The sequence below is a fragment of the Pipistrellus kuhlii genome, unplaced genomic scaffold (genome assembly GCF_014108245.1).
Source record: "Pipistrellus kuhlii isolate mPipKuh1 unplaced genomic scaffold, mPipKuh1.p scaffold_m20_p_5, whole genome shotgun sequence".
In the NCBI taxonomy this organism is placed as follows: domain Eukaryota; kingdom Metazoa; phylum Chordata; class Mammalia; order Chiroptera; family Vespertilionidae; genus Pipistrellus; species Pipistrellus kuhlii.
This window is the reverse complement of record NW_023425551.1, coordinates 74,167,383-74,187,078: the sequence shown is the minus strand read 5'-3', so window position 1 is coordinate 74,187,078 and position 19,696 is coordinate 74,167,383. Positions and strand designations below refer to the sequence as shown.

The window sequence follows — 19,696 nt, the reverse complement described above, 5'->3', positions numbered from 1 at the left end:
GTTTTAAAATCCTCTTCAAAGGAACGATCACACTGAAAACGCAGGTTTCCATTGTACTATCCCTATCATTAATGCTGCTTCCAGCTTCCTCCCTCCCCTGGTCCTAGTGCATCAGTTCCAGGGCTCGTTAAGCCCTGTGACACACTCCTTGCTCTGTTCCTACTCTTGTTTTCCAGGTCAAGTTTTTTGAGGTTTGTTTAACAAAAACCATAACTAAGAAATAGAATAGTTCCATCACCCAAGCTCTCCCATGCCCCTTTGCGGTCGCCTCTTCCATCCTGACCCCTGGCAACCACTAATTCTTTCCCCATCCCTTTGCCTTGCCTCTTCCAGAATGTTGTATAACTACCTTATGGAGCTTTTTGAGTCTGCTTCTCTCGCAAAGAAGGCATGCGACTCTAGCTGATTTGGCTCAATGGGCAGAGCATCGGCCTGTGGACTGAAGGTTCCAGGTTCAATTCAACATCTCTCTGTTTCAGGCTCCCAGCCCTTGTTGGGGCACATGTGGGAAGCAACCAATCAGTTTGTCCCTTTCATATCAATGTTTCTCTCTCTGTTCCCTCTCCCTTCCGCTCTAAAAATCAATGGGAAAACATCCCTCAAGTGAGGATTTAAAAAAAAAAAAAAGGCATGTGTTTGAGGATCATCTATATTTCCTTTGGTTGCCAAAGAGTTGGGAATCCTGTAATACAGGCTGTTGAATTGTGCACACACAGCAGAAGAATTTACATGAAATAACAACACACGCACCCTTTATCTTCGAGTGTTGACATCACCAGGTAGTGCTTGTGCAGTTACCAGGTGAAGGACATTTGGGCGATTTTTGGTGATTATAAATAAAGCCACTATAAACATTCATGCATAGGTTTTTGTTTGGACGTAAGTTTTCATTTCACTTGGGTAAATAGGAGTTTGTCTTTATATATAACAACCCACACCGTCCTTGTACTATATTCTGTAACTTTGCTATTTGTACTCATCCTCTGGACAACAAGAAAGAGAGTGCATCAGGAGTTAAGGACTGATACACCCTCCCTGCAAGCCAATCTCAAGTCCCCTGAGGACTGGGAAGGCATCCCCATCCCCCCACATCCCTATTCCCGACACAGTGCAACTGGCTGGCCGCTGTCATCAGCTATCTTTTTATCTAGTGCAGGTCCAAGCCCTAATTGCTTTGGTCCCCCGGCCGCGAGGCTAAGCTGCAAACCTGGCCTAGCACCACCGGTGCCCAGAAGAGGAGGGGCAGGGCAGCGCGCAGAGCAAGCAGCTAATCTTATTAGCCCGTATTGAGGTTACTCAGGGTTTATTTGCTGCTGGTGGCTGGTCCTGGTTTTAATGTGTTGCAAGAAACTATGGGTTATTGAGCTGAGGCCACAAATTCTAGAAAATCCACCTTCCTAAATGTTCAGAATAAGCATTGCATACTTCTGCACTGTGGAGTGTTTTAAAAATAAAACTACTAAGGCACTCTTTACCTCTCACCCTAGCCCAGGGCTAGGCTAGCAGGACTTTGAAATCTTGGAGTCCCTTGGTTGAATTTGCCCTGGCCCAAGGAAAGAATGAAGTCACACCAGGGAGAGCTTGGTACCAGGTCTCTGCTGGGCACTGGTCGATGACCAAAGGAGGTGGGCCAGCTTTCTCTGGCAGTGATGGCTCCCTGAGGAGACCTGTTAAGAAGCAGCTCACCCTAAGTCTGATCTGAACCAATTGGTGATAATTATTGGAGGGTCAGTTAGTCCTTGGTCCTCAGACCATAAAGCTGCTTATACCTGCCCCTATAACCTGGCCCCATTGAGATTCATATTCTCTGTTTGGGAAAATACGTTTTGATCAGGGTGGAAAATGCTTTGGAATTTTTACTTAAATCACTATAGTGATTAGATAAATTCAGCTGTGTTCCAGACTCTAGCAAAATGTTGAGATTATTTGGATAAATTGATAGTTACTTTCTTGGAGGTAAGAGCGTAAGAAGGCAGGAAGGAGGTGACTCCCATGCTGTTGAAACACAGCTCCCCTGGTCATGAGCAGTGCTTCTGTTCAATGTCAGGTTTGATTTTGTTAAAAAAAAAAAATATATATATATATATATATATATATATATATATATATATATATATATATATCTCCAATATATTAAGTAGAGCCCTAGCTGGCCTACAGACTGAAGGGTCCCGGTTTTGATTCCAGTCAAGGGCACATGCCCAGGTTGTGGGCTCAGTCCCCAGTGTGAGGCATGCAGGAGGCAGCCTGACGGTGATTCTCATCATTGGTGTCTATGTCTCACTCCCTTTCCCTTCCTCTCTGAAATCAATAAAAATATTAAATACATATATTTATATATTAGGTAAAGTTGGGGGTGCTATTGAATGGGCTAAGATAGACATTTTCATACTATACACAGTGGTTTTCAAACAATGTAATTTTTAATGTCTATTGTACAGCTTAGTTACACATCGGGCCTAGAGCAGCACTTTCCTGGTGGTTCTCAGCACTCCTGAGAGGAAAGAGGGCTCTAGAAGAAGGGCCCAAGGAATCAGAAGTCGAATTAAACCTGGGACCACAATCTCAGTGGCCAAACACCTTTGGTGGGTCTTGAGCATGGGAAAGTTAGAGCCCCAGAACAAACCCAGGCAGCACCAAACGTCCTGCTTTCTCCACACCAAACACTCAGGACAGCGATGGAATCACTCTCCCCTTCAACTAAAAAAGCTTCCTTTCTCTCTTTTTCCTGAAGGAGCTGAAAACTTGTGTTGCAGTTCCTAGCTCAGGAAGATGGGCTGTCTCGAAGAATCCTCTTTAATGCAGAGGCATCCCGGGAATATTGCTTTGGAGGATGGCTGTCTGGGGATAGAAACAGGAAGAACCCTCCGAGGACTCTGCCCTCCACTGTAGACAATTAGTGTTGCCCACGGGGGCCGACACGGCCATCCATGCGGGCGTCCCTGGGCCCACCTCCAGGTGAGGCCTGGTCTCCAAAGGGTAGACCTCCGTCTGGTTGTTGCTCCTCTTCCACGGAAGGCCCAGAGGAGGCCACTCCGACCTTTCGGGGTGGGATGTTGCTGGAACATGACAACAGCTTGACTTCCTCCAACCCAGATCTCACTCTTGGCCAAGTGAGGGCATGTGACTAAGACAGAGCAGGCATTCACTCTGTTTTTAAATGCTCTCGCCCTATCATTGGAGAATTCTTCTTTTGAGCCCTCCCTAATTTGGAGAGTCCAGTACTCTTACAAGAGTATAATTGTCCCTACTTTCCGCCATTAAGCAGATAAAATGGCTCACCTGTCGGTCTTGGCATTTTTTTTTTAAATGATAACGTGGCCAGTACATTTTTTTCCGACTCCTGTGCTTATGCACCTGGTGACGCTTTGGACGTAGAGGGGAGCCTCTTGGAGCTATAATGGCAGACTCAGCAAAGGGGAGCAGTGCTTGGTGTGGCCAGGAGCCTCAGGGTGGACCGGAGGTGGGTGCTGTGGGCGAGTCATCCCCAGAGACCCCGGAGGCCCCTGTGAGACCGTGTGCGGGAGCAGTGGGTCTGAGGGCTCGTTCTTCACATTCTGAGTCACTCATTCAACAAATGTTTGACAGATGCTTGTAGAGACCCTACCCTTTCCATCCCACCATCAGGGAGAGTCTGTGAGATGGCCGTCCTCCTCGGGACCTTCAGATGGAACGAGGGTGTGTGTCCGAATGTCCTGGAGCCGGTTACTTCCCAGCGTTCGGGAAGGAGGGGGGCCGGGGGCCGTCAGCCAGCCTCTGGGGCCTGGCCCGCGTCTGCGCCCTCTGCTTCCACCTGGTTGCTCTTGCCCAGCCTCTTCAGGCTCTCCAGAAAGGCCTTCCAGGTCTCCGGCACGCTCTGCTCCAGCAGCCAGCCCTCACTCGCGCACTCGGGGTCTTCGGGGTTGGACACACTCTCCAGGGCCGTGTGCAGGTAGCGCAGCCCGGTCGTGGCGGTCACCTGCGGGGAGAGGAGACTTAGGGGAGGTCTGGGAGGGGTGGGGGGATCGGGGCTGCCGAGAAACCAGGGAGCCCTCGGCTGTTCGTGACTGGGGCCCTTCAATGAGGCGGGCTCTGAGGAGTATCGCTGAGGCACGCAAGACACCAGCCCCTATCCAACCTCATCTCTTCCCCCCTCCCTCTCCAGCCACCTGTGCTGCCTTAGGTCCCTCCGCACCCCAGCCTTTCTCTTCCCCGGTCTGTACCGTTGCTACTTTCTGTGCCTTGAATATTGTTCCTCCACATTCACCTGTTAATTCAGCTTCAGCTCCTGTTCTTCCCCATCCTCTCAGGTCTCTCCTGTCCTGGGGGCATTAGGCCTGGGCTCCTTCTCTCTGCCCCTCCTCGCGCCCGTGCTCCCAGTTCCTAACATACTGTTTGGCACACATTGGGAATTCAGTAGCTATTTGCTGGAAGGGATTTTTAAATGACCTCTGCAAACAGTGTGCTATGTGGTTTTCTCTACCTCTGTCATCGTCCGTAGTGTGGAGGGTGAATGGGTGGTTTGTTCGGATTTGCTCACTAGTAATCACTGGGGCAGGCGCTGGTGACAGAATGCCTGGGGGCCGAGTTAACCACGTGAGGAGGAAGCCTGTTTACTCATCTGGTTTGCAGATTTTCAGGTGAAGTGTGTGCACTGTGACACTTCGGTACGTGTAGGCGTGGCGCCTGGTGCACAGTGAGGGGTCAGCGGTAGTCGGTTATTAGTCAGTGTGGGGAGTATCGTTTCCAGCTGTCTATTGTATTGTGTTAGCCACTTGTTTCTACACAAAGTCCTGGCGTGCCCTCAGATGCTTCTCCTTTTAGGGCACAGCAAACTCTGAGGGGACTGGGCCTGCTAATGGAGAGCGTTCACCCAGTGAAACGCACTGGACCACACCGGCTGGCGGGAGGGCCTCAGGGAGCATCTGTTGAATGAATGCTATGGGGCAGCAATTTTCAACCCGTGTGTTGCAGAATGTATAAAACATGCTGTGACATCACACTGTTAATTCAGGGGCACCGACCTCTTTTTCCCTTAGATTGTCAAATAAAAAATAAATAAAAAAAGACAACAGCTACACAACCCTAGTTGTCTGGTGTAAGTGAATCAAAATCACACTTTTTTTTTTCTTTTTTTTTTTTTTTGGTCAGATCAGAAAAAAATTTTTTTGGTGTGCCACAGAATTTTAATAATTAGTTTATGTGTGCCATGAAATGGAAAAGGTTGAAAATGGCTACTCTAGGGGCATTTTATAATTATGGTAGTAGATGATAACAGTAACTAATAGAGTTTAAGTTATTGTTATGGTCCATTGAAAGTTTAATAAATTTAACAGTGCAAGTCCTCTTCCTGCATGCACCACTGTGACCCCCTCCTGCCTTCCCGAAGGCAGCCCAAGGCTGCACTGAGCTTTGCCTTTGTAATGGTTCCCTTAGGCTCAGGCCTTAGATGTCATCGGCTGACAGGCTTGTGAAGTCCGGGAGGGCAAAGCTCAGGACAGAATCCTATCTTAACCCAGCCACCCTTCGCCCATCACAAAGCTCTGCCCACGAAATACCTCAAGTAAAAGTAGGGGTACTTGAGCTCCCTGTCCTCAGTGAGCTGGTTCCTGAAAAGGTGCTGCCCTGAGAGGCAGCCAGGGGTCCCAGCCTCCTGGCAGTAGCTTCTCTCCTAATTCTACCCACTCGTTCCCAAGACTCTGCCTCAGCATGAAAGGAAGCCCTCCCTCCCCGCTCCCCTCAGGGGGCACAGCCCCTCTAGGGAACGTGGTGCTGGACTGTCAGCCAGGGGCACAGCTGCATGAGCATTTCCATAGACAAAGAGAGACTTAAAGGAACCTTTCAGTGAATCTGCTCTGACGGAAAGTTCCCCCACCTAATGTCTCTGGCTTCGTACACTTAGAATTTGGAGTCTGGATTTTCTGCTCAGCTCAAAGCAGGAGCCCACGTCTCCCCCGTGCCACCGTGGTCTGCCACTCACTGATGCACACTCCCACGTAGCACCCAGGACAGCGCCCGGAGCACAGTAGGTTTGTGAAATCCCTTCCATAAGTGAATTCAGCATTCACTGAGGGCTTCCTACATTCCAAGCCCTGTGGCTACAGAGAGGAATTAGGCCTCACAGCTGAGGTGAAGCCACAAATAATGAGAATAGCAGGTAAACGGCGATCGATATCGAAAAGAAGCATGGATCCAAAGAGCTCGCATTTGCTGAACATTCGCCCATACCTACTGAGTGGCCCCAGAGCTAAGTGCTGTCAGCCCATATAACCGGGAGGTAAAGCACTTTCCAAGACCTCACACCAAAAAGCGGAGGCATGCAAAGGGAAAGCAGCCAGACCAAAGGTCACCTGATACATGATTCCATTTATATGAAATAGACCCACAAGGACAGACCCCAGATTGGGGGCTGCCTGGGGCTTGGGCTGGGGGGTGGAGAATGACTGCTTAGTGGGTGTGCAGTTTTCTTTGGGGGCGATGGGCGTGTTTAGAGACTAGATAGAGGTGGTGGTGGCTTACCATTGTGAATGTTCTGAATGCCCCTGAATTGTTCACTTCAAAATGGTTGGTTTTATGTCCTATGAATTTCACCTCAGTAAGTTATTCTTTAATAAGGGAGGATGGGGGTGTTGGGGTTCAAGCCTTGGCCTTCCTGACCCACGCCAGGCAGAAGGCTGGTTCCAAGAGGGAAGGAGGAAGGCATGTGCTCCAGACCCAGTTTCTTCCCTTTAAATCCAGATAGGCCCTGGCTGGTTGCTCAGAGCATCAACGTACGGACCGAAGGGTTGTGGGTTCAATTCCGGGTCAAGAGCACATACTTCGCTTGTGGGTTCAATTCCTGACCCTGGTCAGGGCAGGTGCAGGAGGCAACCAACCAATGTGTCTCTCTCACACTGATGCCAACACCCCCCCCCCCTTTTTTCCCCCCACTCTGTCTGAAAATCAATGGGGAAAGTATCCTCAGGTGAGGATTTGAAAGTAAAAATAAAATGCAAAATCCCAATGGGCAGACAGCTCCCCCTCCCCTGCCCCGCGCCGGGCCGGAGCCTACGCCAGAGAGCCAGACGAGGAGCGTGAGGGCGCCCATGGAGTTCATGAGGCTGCTGTAGTAGCTCAGCAGGGCGGCCCGGCAGCCTCGCACCCACAGGTTGAGCTCCTCCGTCTGGTGGTCGTAGCTGTAGTGCGCCGAGTTGTTGGTGAGCTGGTACTGGATGCAGGGCCGCGGCGAGCTGGGGTTGCAGCAGCTAAAGGGGACGCCGTCCACCAGGTACCTCCCGTCCACGTTGCTCTTGATGCGACTGGAGGAAAACCAGACAGCTTGAGAGGGCCGCTTGGACTTCTCACCAGGGGCCAGTTCCCCCCGCCCCCACCGCAGTCTCATTCATTCATTCATTCATTCGCTCTCGGTAATATTTGCTGTGCGCCAGCTATGTGCCAGCCAGTGTTCCAGGCACTGAAGATGGAGCAGTGACCCCAGAGAGCCAGTGCCCCGCCTTGCTGGAACTTATGTTCTGGAGCCAGGGGTGGGGAACCTTCTTTCTGCCGAGGGCCATTTGGATATTTATAACATCATTTGCGGGCCATACAAAATTATTAACTTAAAAATTAGCCTGCTGGCCTTAGCCGGTTTGGCTCAGTGGATAGAGCATCAGACTGGGGACTGAGGAGTCCTGAGTTTGATTTTGATTAAGGCCACATGCCCAGGTTGTGGGCTTAATCCCCAGTGTGGGACGTGCAGGAAGCAGCCAATGATTCTCATCATTGATATTTTCATCTCTCTCTCCTTTTCCTTCTCTGAAATCAACAAAAATATACTCTTTAAAAAAAAAAAAAGTTATTTTTTAAAAATTAGCCTGTAACATTTGGTCAAACATTTAATTAACTCATCCCTTAGGCCTTGGCAGGGCCAGACCGAACGATTTTTCGGGCTTTAGCCCACAGCCGGATGTTCCCCACGCCCCCGTTCAGGGGGGTTGAGATAGATGATAAATCAAAAAGCAAATAAGGGGGGGGGGGTGTAGAGATCACCCATCCTCCTGGCATGCAACGATTTCTTAGAGCCACGGCAGCTGGTCAGAGCAGCAGGACCCAGGTGACTGGGACAGACTCCAGCCCCAGCCCTCTCTCCAAATTCATCTCCCCCTTTGGACCAAGACCCCCTCTGGCCAGATCCGTTCTCAACGATGTGCCAGGGCCTGCGCAGGGGAGGAGGCTTGCCCCTCGCTTTGCTCACCGTTTGCTCACCGTCCACATGAACTGTCCAGCTGGGGTGGACACTCCTTACTCACTGAAGGATGCACCCACATAACTGCATTTCTGTATTCATGTAGGTATTTAGTTAGAGCAGCCGTATGTTCGTGTGGGTTCAGGATTCAAGAGGAGGGATGTCTCTATAGCGACAGGTCTCCCCTCCCCACCAGGCGGGCTGGCTATGCTCCACCTGTCCTGAGGGAAGTTACCCAGGCCTGCATGTGTCAGAATCCATCGAGCTGCACGCTTGAGATTGGCGCACCTGACTATATGCATGTTATCTTGAGTAAAAAAAAAAAAAATAAACAGTTTAAGTTGCACATGAACAGTGCATTCCATAGCGATAGCACACTTCTACAGCACAAGAATAGAGAGCCAGTGCTTGTTTAAAATAGAAATTGTTTTCCACAATATTCACTGAATTGGTAATTGCACTCTACAACAGGATATCTGCCCTATGGGTAGCTGTCAGTTCGTTAGAGCAGCATCCTAGTACGCTAAGGTTGGGTTCGATCCCCAGCCAGGGCACATACAAGAATCAACCAATGAATGCATAAATAAGTGGAATAAGAAATCATTGTTGCCGAAACCGGTTTGGCTCAGTGGATAGAGCGTCAGCCTGCGGACTGAAGGGTCCCAGGTTCGATTCTGGTCACGGGCATGTACCTTGGTTGCGGACATATCCCCAGTTGGGGGTGTGCAGGAGGCAGTTGGTCAATGTTTCTCTCTCATCAATGTTTCTAATTCTCTATCCCTCTCATTTCCTCTCTGTAAAAAATTAATAAAATATATTTTTTAGAAGAAATCAGTTTCTCCCCTTTCCCCCCTCTCTCTCTTTAAAGACAATAATTAAAATATATATATTAAAAATAAAGACAATATAGCCGAAACCGGTTTGGCTCAGTGGATAGAGCATCGGCCTGCGGACTGAAAGGTCGGAGGTTCGATTCCGGTCAAGGGCATGTACATTGGTTGCGGGCACATCCTCAGTAGGGGGTGTGCAAGAGGCAGCTGGTCGATGTTTCTCTCTTATCGATGTTTCTAGCTCTCTATCCCTCTCCCTAACTCTCTGTAAAAAAAAAAAAAAAAAAAAAAAAAAAAAAAAAAAAAAGACAATATAAATAGATTTTCATATTTAGCTTCTAAGTAAAATCTCCTTCATGTGCCAAAAATGGTTTTGCTCAGTGGATAGAGTGCAAACCTGAGGACTGAAGGATCCCAGGTTTGATTCTGGTCAAGGGCATGTACCTTGGTTGTGGGCACATCCCCGGTAGGGGGTGTGCAGGAGGCAACTGGTCGATATATCTCTCTCATCGATGTTTCTAGCTCTCTATCCCTCTCTCCCTTCCTCTCTGTAAAAATATCAATAAAATATATTTTTAAAAATCTCTTTCATGCAATAAAACTCCCCTCATTCTCATCCCTGGGCCTCCAGTCCTTTCCCACCTCCCACCCCCCCACTATGGCCAACATGTCTGTCCTTTTGGGGGGGCTTCAAGCAGGGACAGCAAACGTGTGGTCCCTGAATGTTCTTCCTGGTTTGCTTTTTTTTTTTTTTTTAAACCCAAGTAGCAGCATTATATACTACTGTCTTTTTTCTTTTTTTCTAAGGAGGGGAAGGAGGAGGGAGAGAGACAGAGAGAAACATGGATGTGAGAGACACATCAATGGGTTGTCTTCCACACACACCCTGACCAGTGCCCGGGATCCAGCCTGCCACCAAGGTATGAGCCCTTGGCCAGAATCACACCCAGGACCCTTCAGTCCACAGGCCGATGCTGTATCCACTGAGCCATCCGGCTAAGGCTATACTACTGTCCTTTTACCCTTAACAATGTCTTGAAAATGTTTTATATCTGCCAGTGGGGAGTGTTGTCAGGTGTTCAGTGAGCTGCATGGTGTCCACTGTGCAGATGGTGCCTGGGGTACTGTGCCTTCCCCGTGGTGGGCGCTTGGGGTTTCCGAGTCTCCTGTTAATACAACCATGCACGTGTCGTCCTTCATGTTATGGATCCATTTAGAGGGTAAATCCCCCAAAGATGCATTCCTGAGCCAGAGGGTGAGCACCCCAGACCCTTTCTGCATCTCTCCTCAGAGCTGGGCAGCCACACCTGCGAGAGCCACTCCCCACAGCCACACCGCACAGGTTTGATGGAGGATAGGTAAGGGAACAGAGGATAGGTAAGGGAACAGAGGATAGGTAAGGGAACAGAGGATAGGTAAGGGAACAGAGGATAGGTAAGGGAAAGCTGATCCATGGAAAGAGTATCCTGGGTCCCTTCTCAGTGGCTCAGTTGGTTGGAGTGTCGTCCGTAAAACAAAAGATGGTGGGTTCAATTCCTATCAGGGCGAGTACGGGAGGCAACTGATTGATGTTTCTCTCTCACGTCGATGCTTCTCTCAAAAGAACATATCCTTGGGTGAGGACTAAAAAAAACAGTATCTCATGGTTGTTTTAATTCCCACTTCTCTCATGACTGGAGTTTGGTGTCTAACATGTTGCAGAGCCATCTGTGGTGCTCGCTCTGGCAGCGCGTGTACTAAATTGGAACACGGAGATTTGCATGACGCCTGCATGAGGATGACACACCAAGTCATGAAGCATTCATATTTTACTTAATAAAACGAGACTATAAAAAAAGATCCAGCCCAGCTGGTGTGATTGAGCGTTGACCGGGGAGCCATTGTGACAACGTGACACACTCCGGGATCACATGTGGAGGGTGCTGGGCCCTGTCAGCTGAGGAGGCTGGGAGGGAGCGCCCGCTAAGAGAACGGCTCCCCACCAGCGGCAGAGTTCTCGCTCCAACCCCACTGACCATGTCACAGCCCACCCCAAGACCAGCCCCACCGCCACCTCCTCATCTCCTCATGGGGAGTAGCCAGCTCGCCGCCCTGCCTGACCCCCTGCCCTGGCGCAGCTCCACCAGCACCGCGTCCCCCCGGGGCGTCCCCAGTGCCCTCCCGCGGGAAAGAGCCAGCGTCAGCGTCTTCCGAGCCTGCACCTGAGCAGCACTGAGGCCTCTCTCCCGGGCTGGGGGTGAGGGAACCGCCCTCAGCGGCTGTGGGTTAGCAGAGACCCAGCCCCCAGAGAAGGTGGGCTCCCCACAGGCAGGGCCCTCTCCCTGGGACCTGGCCCACCACCAGGTGGTTCTGCAGAAGAGGAGGGGGCCCCAGCAGGGCAGGGCCGCACCCAGCACCGCACCTGAGTGAGGGCAGGACTGTAGTCTGCCTCCCGTACCTGCCTGAGGCCGGGCCACAGTCTATGGGCTGAGGCCCCAGGTCAGAGCTGCCTCGGTCTGCAGGCTGGCCTTCTGGGTGGCGCCTTCCCCTCACCTTGCTGGTCCCTACAGGACAGGGCCGTGTCCCCCTCAGACTGGGGCTCCCTGAGGACAGGGCCGTGTCCCCCTCAGACTGGGGCTCCCTGAGGACAGGGCCGTGTCCCCTCAGACGGGGGCTCCCTGAGGACAGGGCCATGTCCCCTCAGACTGGGGCTCCCTGACAGGCTGTGTGTCCCCCACTGGCCCTCCTCCCCCAAAGCACATCTGTCTGCTGGTGCTTGCCCTGTTCCAACACAGATGACAACCCCATCGCCTTCCTGAGACACAGCCGGGCAGATGCTGCTCAGGGGGCTGTTTGTTCCTATCTGCGCTCCAGGCTGCAAACTGCCTGCTCAGCCCAGGCTCCCGAGGGTCTTCGCTGACAAGCCCATGCTCTAGCCCCACGGCGCCATCCTTTCCGACCTCACGGGCCATCGGCTGCCGCCTTCTGTCGTAGCCCACTGTCCCCCGGCCAAGCCACCTGACGGGAACTCATCACGTCAGAGTTTCCCTGGAGAAACCAATATAATTTAGTCAGTGAATCCATAAATCAATAAGGAAAGCCGAAGGGAAACAGCACAGCAGGGAGAGGGGGAGGCAGGATGGCTGCTAATGAGCCAGTCCCCACCTGAGCCCTATCGAGCTTGGCCACGGCCTCTGTGAGCCTCAGTTTTCTCATCTGAGAAATGGCAGGCCCGACAAGCCTGTGGTGGAGATTAAAGGGGAGAATACACAGACAGCACCTGGGATACAGCAAGTGCAGCATTAGTGTTTCTTTTTTGGGTGGCCACAGAACATAAAGTGGGGGAGGGGGGCATAAGAAAGGGGAGGCACAGCCCTGTCCTCAGGGAGCCCCAGTCTGAGGGGACACAGCCTGTCCTCAGGGAGCCCCAGTCTGAGGGGACACAGCCCTGTCCTCAGGGAGCCCCCGTCTGAGGGGACACAGCCCTGTCCTCAGGGAGCCCCCGTCTGAGGGGACACAGCCCTGTCCTCAGGGAGCCCCAGTCTGAGGGGACATGGCCCTGTCCTCAGGGAGCCCCCGTCTGAGGGGACACGGCCCTGTCCTCAGGGAGCTTCTAGCCAATGTGTAGACGGCCTAAGATGTCTATAAATTGCACAGGAACAGGAACAGATGCCTACAGCCAGCGGGTCCCCTTGCGGACAGTGAAGTGAGGGTTTAGTGCCCACTCCACCCCTTGTGAGAGCCGGGCCAGGCCTCCCACCTCTCAGCCCCTGGGCCGCCCTCTGCGCTCCTTCCTGTCTGCCTCCCACCCCAGACACGGAAGCTCTGCTCATCCTGAGAACAGGAAGCCACCAGGGAATTGTTACAGATAGGCCGGGACATCACAGCCTCCTGGTGTGATGAGGTCAGATGCCCGGAGCAGCACCCTCTCAGCCCCTCAGTCCGGTGGCACCTGCGCCCGGAGCCGGTCCCGGGGGGCGGGCGGAACGAGGAGACAGCCTGGCTGCGGCCGCCTGGCCCGGAGTGAGGGGAATTCTGCAGGACACGCGGCCCTTTCTCCCCGACACTCATGGCATGAGAGGTAACTGCCGCCCTGGCCCCAGAGGCTCATTAGGTTGAGTGTCACCGGTGCACCAAAAGGTCACCGGTTCAATTCCCGGCCGGGGCACACACCCCGGTTGTGGGTTCAATCCCAGGCGGGTCCCTGCAGGAGGCAACCCGTCCATGTTTCTCTCTCACATGGATGTTTCTTCCTTCCTGTCTCTCTGAAATCAATACAAATGTTTTTGGGTTGGTTGGTTGGTTGGTTGGCTTTCAGGAAAAGATAACTGTGATGGAGGAGAAGAGACTCAGAAGCACCCAGGTGCAGAGTGTGGGCTCGGCTTGGATCCTGATTTGAACGAACCAGCCGGAGAGGACATTTTGAGACGATCAGAATATTGAGCAGTCTGGGTATTAGATGATATTAATGTTAATTTTGTTGAGGTGATTACTTGTACTTACGTTAAACAACAAAACAGAACAAACAAAAAACACCCTCCTTATGCAGTCCCTCCTAAAGCATTAACAGGTAAAGGGAGATGATGCCCAGGATTTGTGTTAATGAACTGGAAAGGCACAGTGTTTGTGGAAGCTGGTGGTGGTACATGGGAGTGCGTCGAACCTCTCTGCGTTTGGGATGTTGGGTTTTCTGTGTGAAAGCTGAAGATGGAGGCACTGGCCGCCAACTACAAATCCTCCTCCGGAGACCTTGCTTCCCTTGGCCTCTGTGGCCTCGGAATTCCAGCCCCGGGAATGCTGCTGAGAAAAGCCGGGAACGGCGGCCGCTGACCACTTCTCGGGGCTTTGCCGTCTCAAAAAACACAGGCACTGTCTGCGCTGGGGATCAGCTTTGTCAGGTAAACGTAATTATCTCTCTGAGTGAGCAATCAGAATGCGAACGGAAAGAAATGGGGGTGGGGGGGGAGAAGTGCCACTCAAGTTCTCTCCTTCATTCCTTTGTTCGTTCTTTCCATCAACGGCTAGCCCAGGCCCTCAGGCAGTCCGCCCCCACAGAGCTTTCTGGTCACAGCCCAGGGGCCTCACCTCCCTCACAGACCCTCTGAGCATCGATTTAAAAGTTTGTGGGGAATGATGATGTAGCCTCTCTGTCAAGGGAACCTATCAGGCTGTTCCCTTGGCAACACGGTGTGACGTCACGGGGGGGGGTGGAAAGGAGAAAGGATTTCCGTTCTACAGTTCCAGTTCTAGAAATGCAGCCTAAAAAAGAAGTGGGGCAGGGGGACAAAGGAGAGAGAGGAGAGAGAGAGAGAGAGAGAGAGAGAGAGAGAGAGAGAGAGAGAGAGAGAGAGGAAAAGCCTCAAAGATGCCCATTCCGGCGTTAGTTATAATAGAAATAAATAAAGACAACCGAAATGACCACATAATTGTGTCCGTTGTCCAGTGGACTATTGCACAATCAGCGATCATAATCGTTTTAGACAGATACTGTCTGATATCACGTATACGTGGAGGCGGGAAACCAGAAGGCATAGAAACGCCCTAGGCTGAAGGCTGCCAATCATGGGCCGCCTGAGCCGCTACCGGTCCAAGCGCACAGACGTCCAGTGATAAGATGGAATGTTCTGGGGATCTAACGTACACGTAGTGACTGCACTGAACAGCACTATGTTACATCCTCGAAAGTTGCAAAAAAATAAGAAGTTGCTCAAGGGAGTAGACCTTAAGTATCCTCCCTGCAGCAGAGAAATTGTGATGATGTCACCTAACGAAGGCTGTGGTGGCGATCATTCTGCAATCTATGGATGTATCAAACCGACACTGTGCACCTTCACCTTTCACAGTGCTATTTGTTCATTGTGTTTGTTCATCATGTCGCAGTGATGCTGAGAGGAAGTGATCGTTTTGAACATTAAGCAAAGGTTATGCTATCAAATTGCAAAAATGGGCTCTCGATTGTCTTTATGCCGTGGTTGCTCTGTGTCATCACGTGCATGTTAACGAGGCTAGGATGAAAAGTGAAAAACTAAAGTGGGTGAGGTTTAGTTGTGACTGAGAATCCAACTTGAATTTCTTTTTCTGTTTTTGTTTCTCTTAATGTTGTCACCTGATTTTTTTGTGTCAGACACTTTTTTAAAAATCTAAACAAGTTGGTTGGTGTGGAGCACTGAGCTTAATGTTTGCCTGAAAACGGAACAGCCTGGAGAATGCCTCCGCTCTGGGACAGAAGGGGATTGGGGATTACAGGGAGATTTTTAAGTCTCTCCAAGGACTGGCCCTGTGCAGTCACGGGAAATGACGGGAAAGGCAGGGTTGAAAAGCTCACAAGGGCTGGTTCTACAGCAACACCCCTCTCCCCCCTCTCCTGACCCCTCCCCACCCCACCTAGGAACTCTGCTCGTCCCTCGGGCTGCACACCCTCCGGGCTCCGTCCAGGGACCACGCCTCCGTACGGTCCCTGCAGACCTGTCCCCTGGGCAGGGCAGCGCAGTTACAGCCCCTCCTTGGCGGGGCTTTGCAGCAGTAATCCCCGGCCTTGGAGAAAATAGAATCCTGGCGGTGACCTTCAGCCGACCGCCCTCCCACCGAGGTGCAGCCTCCGGGGTTCGGTGGTGGCGTCTGGGCTTCACCAAGCCCCGCTGCCCTGTGCCCAGCACCGTGTGCACGCCCCGCGGACTCGCCGGCCGCACAGGAAATGGCCTGGGTGATGACCGACCTCCCGCACTGGCAGAAGGGCTGGAGCCCGGGCGGCGGGGGCACCGGGAGCCGTGTGCTGGCGTCGCACGCGTGGGGTCGCAGCTCCAGGGCGAGACTCCCTCTCCCACCAGCACCTCCTGACTTCCCACCTAGGCTGCCATAGCTGCACACACAATACAGGCACGCCAGGTACCCGGGAAAAGTCTGGTGAACCTCACAGGTTGTAAAGGGGTGAGGTTGCTAGCGCGTGTGTCTAACATCGAAAGTTACCACACTGCATTATGGCTCCTTAAGGAGTGAGTTATTATTTGATGACTAGATTATAGCCTGCTCACTTCCGAATTCCAGCACAAGGGCTAGAACTTGGCAAGAGCTTAATAGATGTTTGTTAAGCGAATGAGTGAATGAATGAATGAGTCCTCAGAAAATAAGAAGGACGGAGTTAATTTACATGGACTTGGGAAATACTAATTGAGGTGACTTTTAAAGCAGATTTTGCGTAATTAGGAGAATGTTGCCAAGTAGAGAAAGAAAAAAATAAGCATACAATACTCAGACACATTCACCGTCTGGCACTGCTGTGATTAAGAAGGAAAGATTTAATGAGCGCCTGCTGTATGCCGGGCTCTAGACGGACTATCCAGTGTCTTTATCTAACCGCTGGGCAGGCGAGGGCCCAGAGGGCAGGTGACTCACCCACGGTCCCTGGCACTAACGGCACAGCCAAAGCCACGGCCTGGCTGCCCGGCTGCCCGTCCCCTGCTCTCCCCTCCACACCCACGGACACGCTGAGGGCCGTGCTCCGCCCCAAAGGCCGAACCAGGGGAACGAACCAGGCAGTGCAAGCTTCTGGGGCTGCACCCAGGTCCTCCGAGTGAGGAGACACGCTGGCCAGCATCTCGGGAACGCGCTCTGCGAACGCCACAGTCCTCCCCGGGGACTCCTGTCCCACGGCTTACACAGCCGACACCTCCTCCCACCACAGCCCGACGTCAGGTGGGACCGTACGAAGTGGCCACCTTTACGGATCAGCGCGTCAGGATGTCAGCCATTCCAGCCGAAACCGGTTTGGCTCAGTGGATAGAGCATCAGCCTGCGGACTGGAAGGTCCCAGGTTCGATTCCGGTCAAGGGCATGTACCTTGGTTGCAGGCACATCCCCTATAGGGGCTGTGCAAGAGGCAGCTGATCCGTGATTCTCTCTCATCGATGTTTCTAACTCTCTATCCCTCTCTCTTCCTCTCTGTGAAAAATCAATAAAATATATATAAAGAGGTTCAGCACAGCGACCACCCACGGGGCGGACGGACACAGGCTTCGGGCCGTCAGCTCCCACCCCCGGGGGGCGGGGATGGGCCAGGAGGGGGCAGGAGGGGGGGGGGGGGACTCACTCTTTGACTTCTTTGGAGGAGAAGTCCAGGTAGCGGTTGCTGATCCACTGGATCTCAAACCAGTCCCGGAAGCCGTTGTTGCCGCAGCACCGGAACTCGATCTGCAGCAGGTCGATGGTCTTCTTCATGAAGCAGCGGCCGGGCGTGTCGGTGTCGCGGTAGAAGCGCAGGCCCTGCCGGAGCCCCAGGGCCAGCGAGGCCTCCAGGGAGCCGCGCAGCAGGAGGCAGCAGAGCGCGGCCAGCAGGAGGCCGGCGTGGCCCAGGGCGCAGGCCGCCAGGCAGGGCCGCAGCCAGGGCCGCCAGCGCGCGAACCTGGCGGGGTCCAGGGCGTCGTAGCAGACCCTGCCGGCCAGCGCGTGCAGGGCGCAGGACAGCGCCCCCGCCCCGATCAGCGCGTTGGGCACCAGGTGGCTCTCCGCGTTGTCCATCACGTCGCTCCTCTTCCGCAGCTCGACCTTCAGGAACAGGCCCAGGCCGAAGACGGCCGTGCCGGCCAGCACCGAGAGCCAGTTCAGGAGCCAGAGCCCCTGGGCAAGCCTCACCCGCCGCTTCTGGTCAAATCGGACCTTGAGCAGCGCCATGGCGCAGGGCGCGGTGCTGGCGGCCTCTCAGCTCCTCCGTGGCCTCAGCGAGCCCAGGGCCGGAGACTCAGGGCCTCCGGGAGGGCGCCGCTCCGGGGGCTGCCCATGGTGCCCGCCCTGGCCCGGGACCCCTCGGCTCAGTCCCAGCTCATGCAGGGGCCAGTCCTCCCGCCGTTCCTGCAGCTGCTCCTTCCCAGCCAGCCAGGGACAGCCTGAAGGTGCAGATTAGAAGGGGGACCCGCAGGCAGCCTGCTAATCTCCTTAGCGGGTTCATCCCATTAGATAAAGCCACGCCAGGCTCACCGCCTGCCCCGGAGGCTGGCGGACGCCCCGCAGCAGAGTCGGCTCAGCCTGGAGCGGCGTCGGGGGCAGAAGGACAGGCTGGCCAGAGCAATGGGGCCCGTCCGAGGGCGGGCCCGGGTCACAGAGCACCTTTCCAGGCCAAACTCCTTCGAAATGTAAAACTTTCTGTGGCCGTGCCCTGGCCGGCTGCTCAGTGGTGAGGGCGTCGGCCTGCACACTGAAGGGTCTCGGGTTCAATTCCCAGCCACGGGCACCTACCTGGGTTGCAGGTTCGATCCCTGCCCCTGTCAGGGCACGTGCAGAAGGCAGTCAGTGGATGTGTGCCTCTCACTTCCCTCCCTCCCACTCTCCAAAAATCAATGGGGAAATACCCCGGTGAGGAAGAACCAAAACAAAACACAGCTTTCTATGGAGAAAAGACATCATTATTCAAGTTGAAAAACAGCAGCTTCTGAGAAAATATTTGCAACATGTAAACAAAAAAAGAGAATGAATAAGCAAATTTTTAAAACTCCCATAATTCCACAATCAAAAGATCAACTGTCAACTGGACAAACAGGAACAAACAACTTGTACTAAGGAATGTTGAGTCTCTGAGTAACTCAGTTGGTTAGAACATCATCCTGATACCTATCTACCCATATACCTCTCCCTCTTCCTTCCTCTCTCTAAGAATCAGTCAATCAATAACAATTATAATAAGAGAACGTGAAATGCCCAACTAACTGGAAAAGATGTTCAATCTGAGGAGAACACAGGGAAATGCAAATTAAAACTAACAAAATACCAAACTGGATTCATCAGATTGAGCATCTGTCACCAAACAGTGAAAACAAAGATAGCCTAAAGTGAGATGCAAACTTTTGCTGAGTCTGTGAATTATTATTATTATTATTATTAATTATTTTAATTAACAAACTTTCTTTTTTTAAATCCTCACCCGAGGATAGTTTTTCCATTGATCAAGGGAGAGTGTTGAAGGGAGAGACCAGTGGGAGAGAGAGAGGAATATCCACGTGAGAGAGACACATCAATTGGCTGCCTCCTGCGCTCACCCCCACTGGGCCCGGGAACCTGCAACTGAGACACGGGCCCTTGACCATGAATCAGACCTGTGACCCCTCTGTCTGAGGGCCAATGCTGAGCCAGCCCGGCCAGGGCTAAACTTTATTTCTTAAAACAGCTTTAGACTCACAAACACACACACACACACACACACACACACACAAAACTAACAGAAAGGACAGGGTTCCAATAAACACCTTTTCTCTAACCAGTTTCCCTTATCTTGCGATGGCGTGGTACATTTGTTACCTTGGTGAGCCAATATTGATATAGCATCGTTATGACTGACTAAGCCCATAGTTTCCATTAGGGTCAGCTCTGTGTTGTACGGCTCCATGGGTTTTGCCAAATGCGTGACTTCCCGTGTCCCCCACGTCCCACAGTCTCAGACAGAATGGTCTCACTGGCCTACCAGCAGTCCCCCATTCCTCCCACTCACTGCCCCTCCTCGCCTTGCCCCAGCCCAGGCTTCCCCTGTCCCTTTGCATTTGCCTTTTCCAGAATGTCCGATCGTCAAAATCATAAAGTATGTACCTTTCCAGACTTGTTTCTTTTCCTTACCTGCATGCACTTACAGGTTCTCCATGTCTTTCTGTGGCTTCATAGCTCGTTTTCTATAGTATTCCACTCAGGGGGGCGGGGGGGCCTT

The 19,696-nt window shown here is 52.5% G+C and overlaps 2 protein-coding genes across 2 annotated transcripts in view; one reads left to right on the top strand and one right to left on the bottom strand.

Annotated features, from left to right (window-relative positions):
• The window catches only part of UBR2 (ubiquitin protein ligase E3 component n-recognin 2), a 111,344-nt gene extending 107,516 nt beyond the window's left edge, over positions 1-3,828 (top strand). The window contains exon 41 of the mRNA XM_045573153.1: positions 2,833-3,828. Coding sequence (XP_045429109.1) covers positions 2,833-2,851 — 19 coding nt within the window. The 3' untranslated portion in view covers positions 2,852-3,828. The remainder of the gene's footprint in view (positions 1-2,832) is intronic.
• On the bottom strand, positions 3,746-17,697 carry PRPH2 (peripherin 2). Its single transcript, XM_036414343.1, has 3 exons — positions 17,099-17,697; positions 7,031-7,277; positions 3,746-3,958 (listed from the first exon to the last, which is right to left on the bottom strand). The coding sequence occupies exons 1-3, from the start codon at positions 17,677-17,679 to the stop codon at positions 3,746-3,748; spliced, it is 1,041 nt and encodes a 346-aa protein (XP_036270236.1). The 5' UTR covers positions 17,680-17,697.
• Between the last annotated feature and the right edge of the window lie 1,999 nt (positions 17,698-19,696).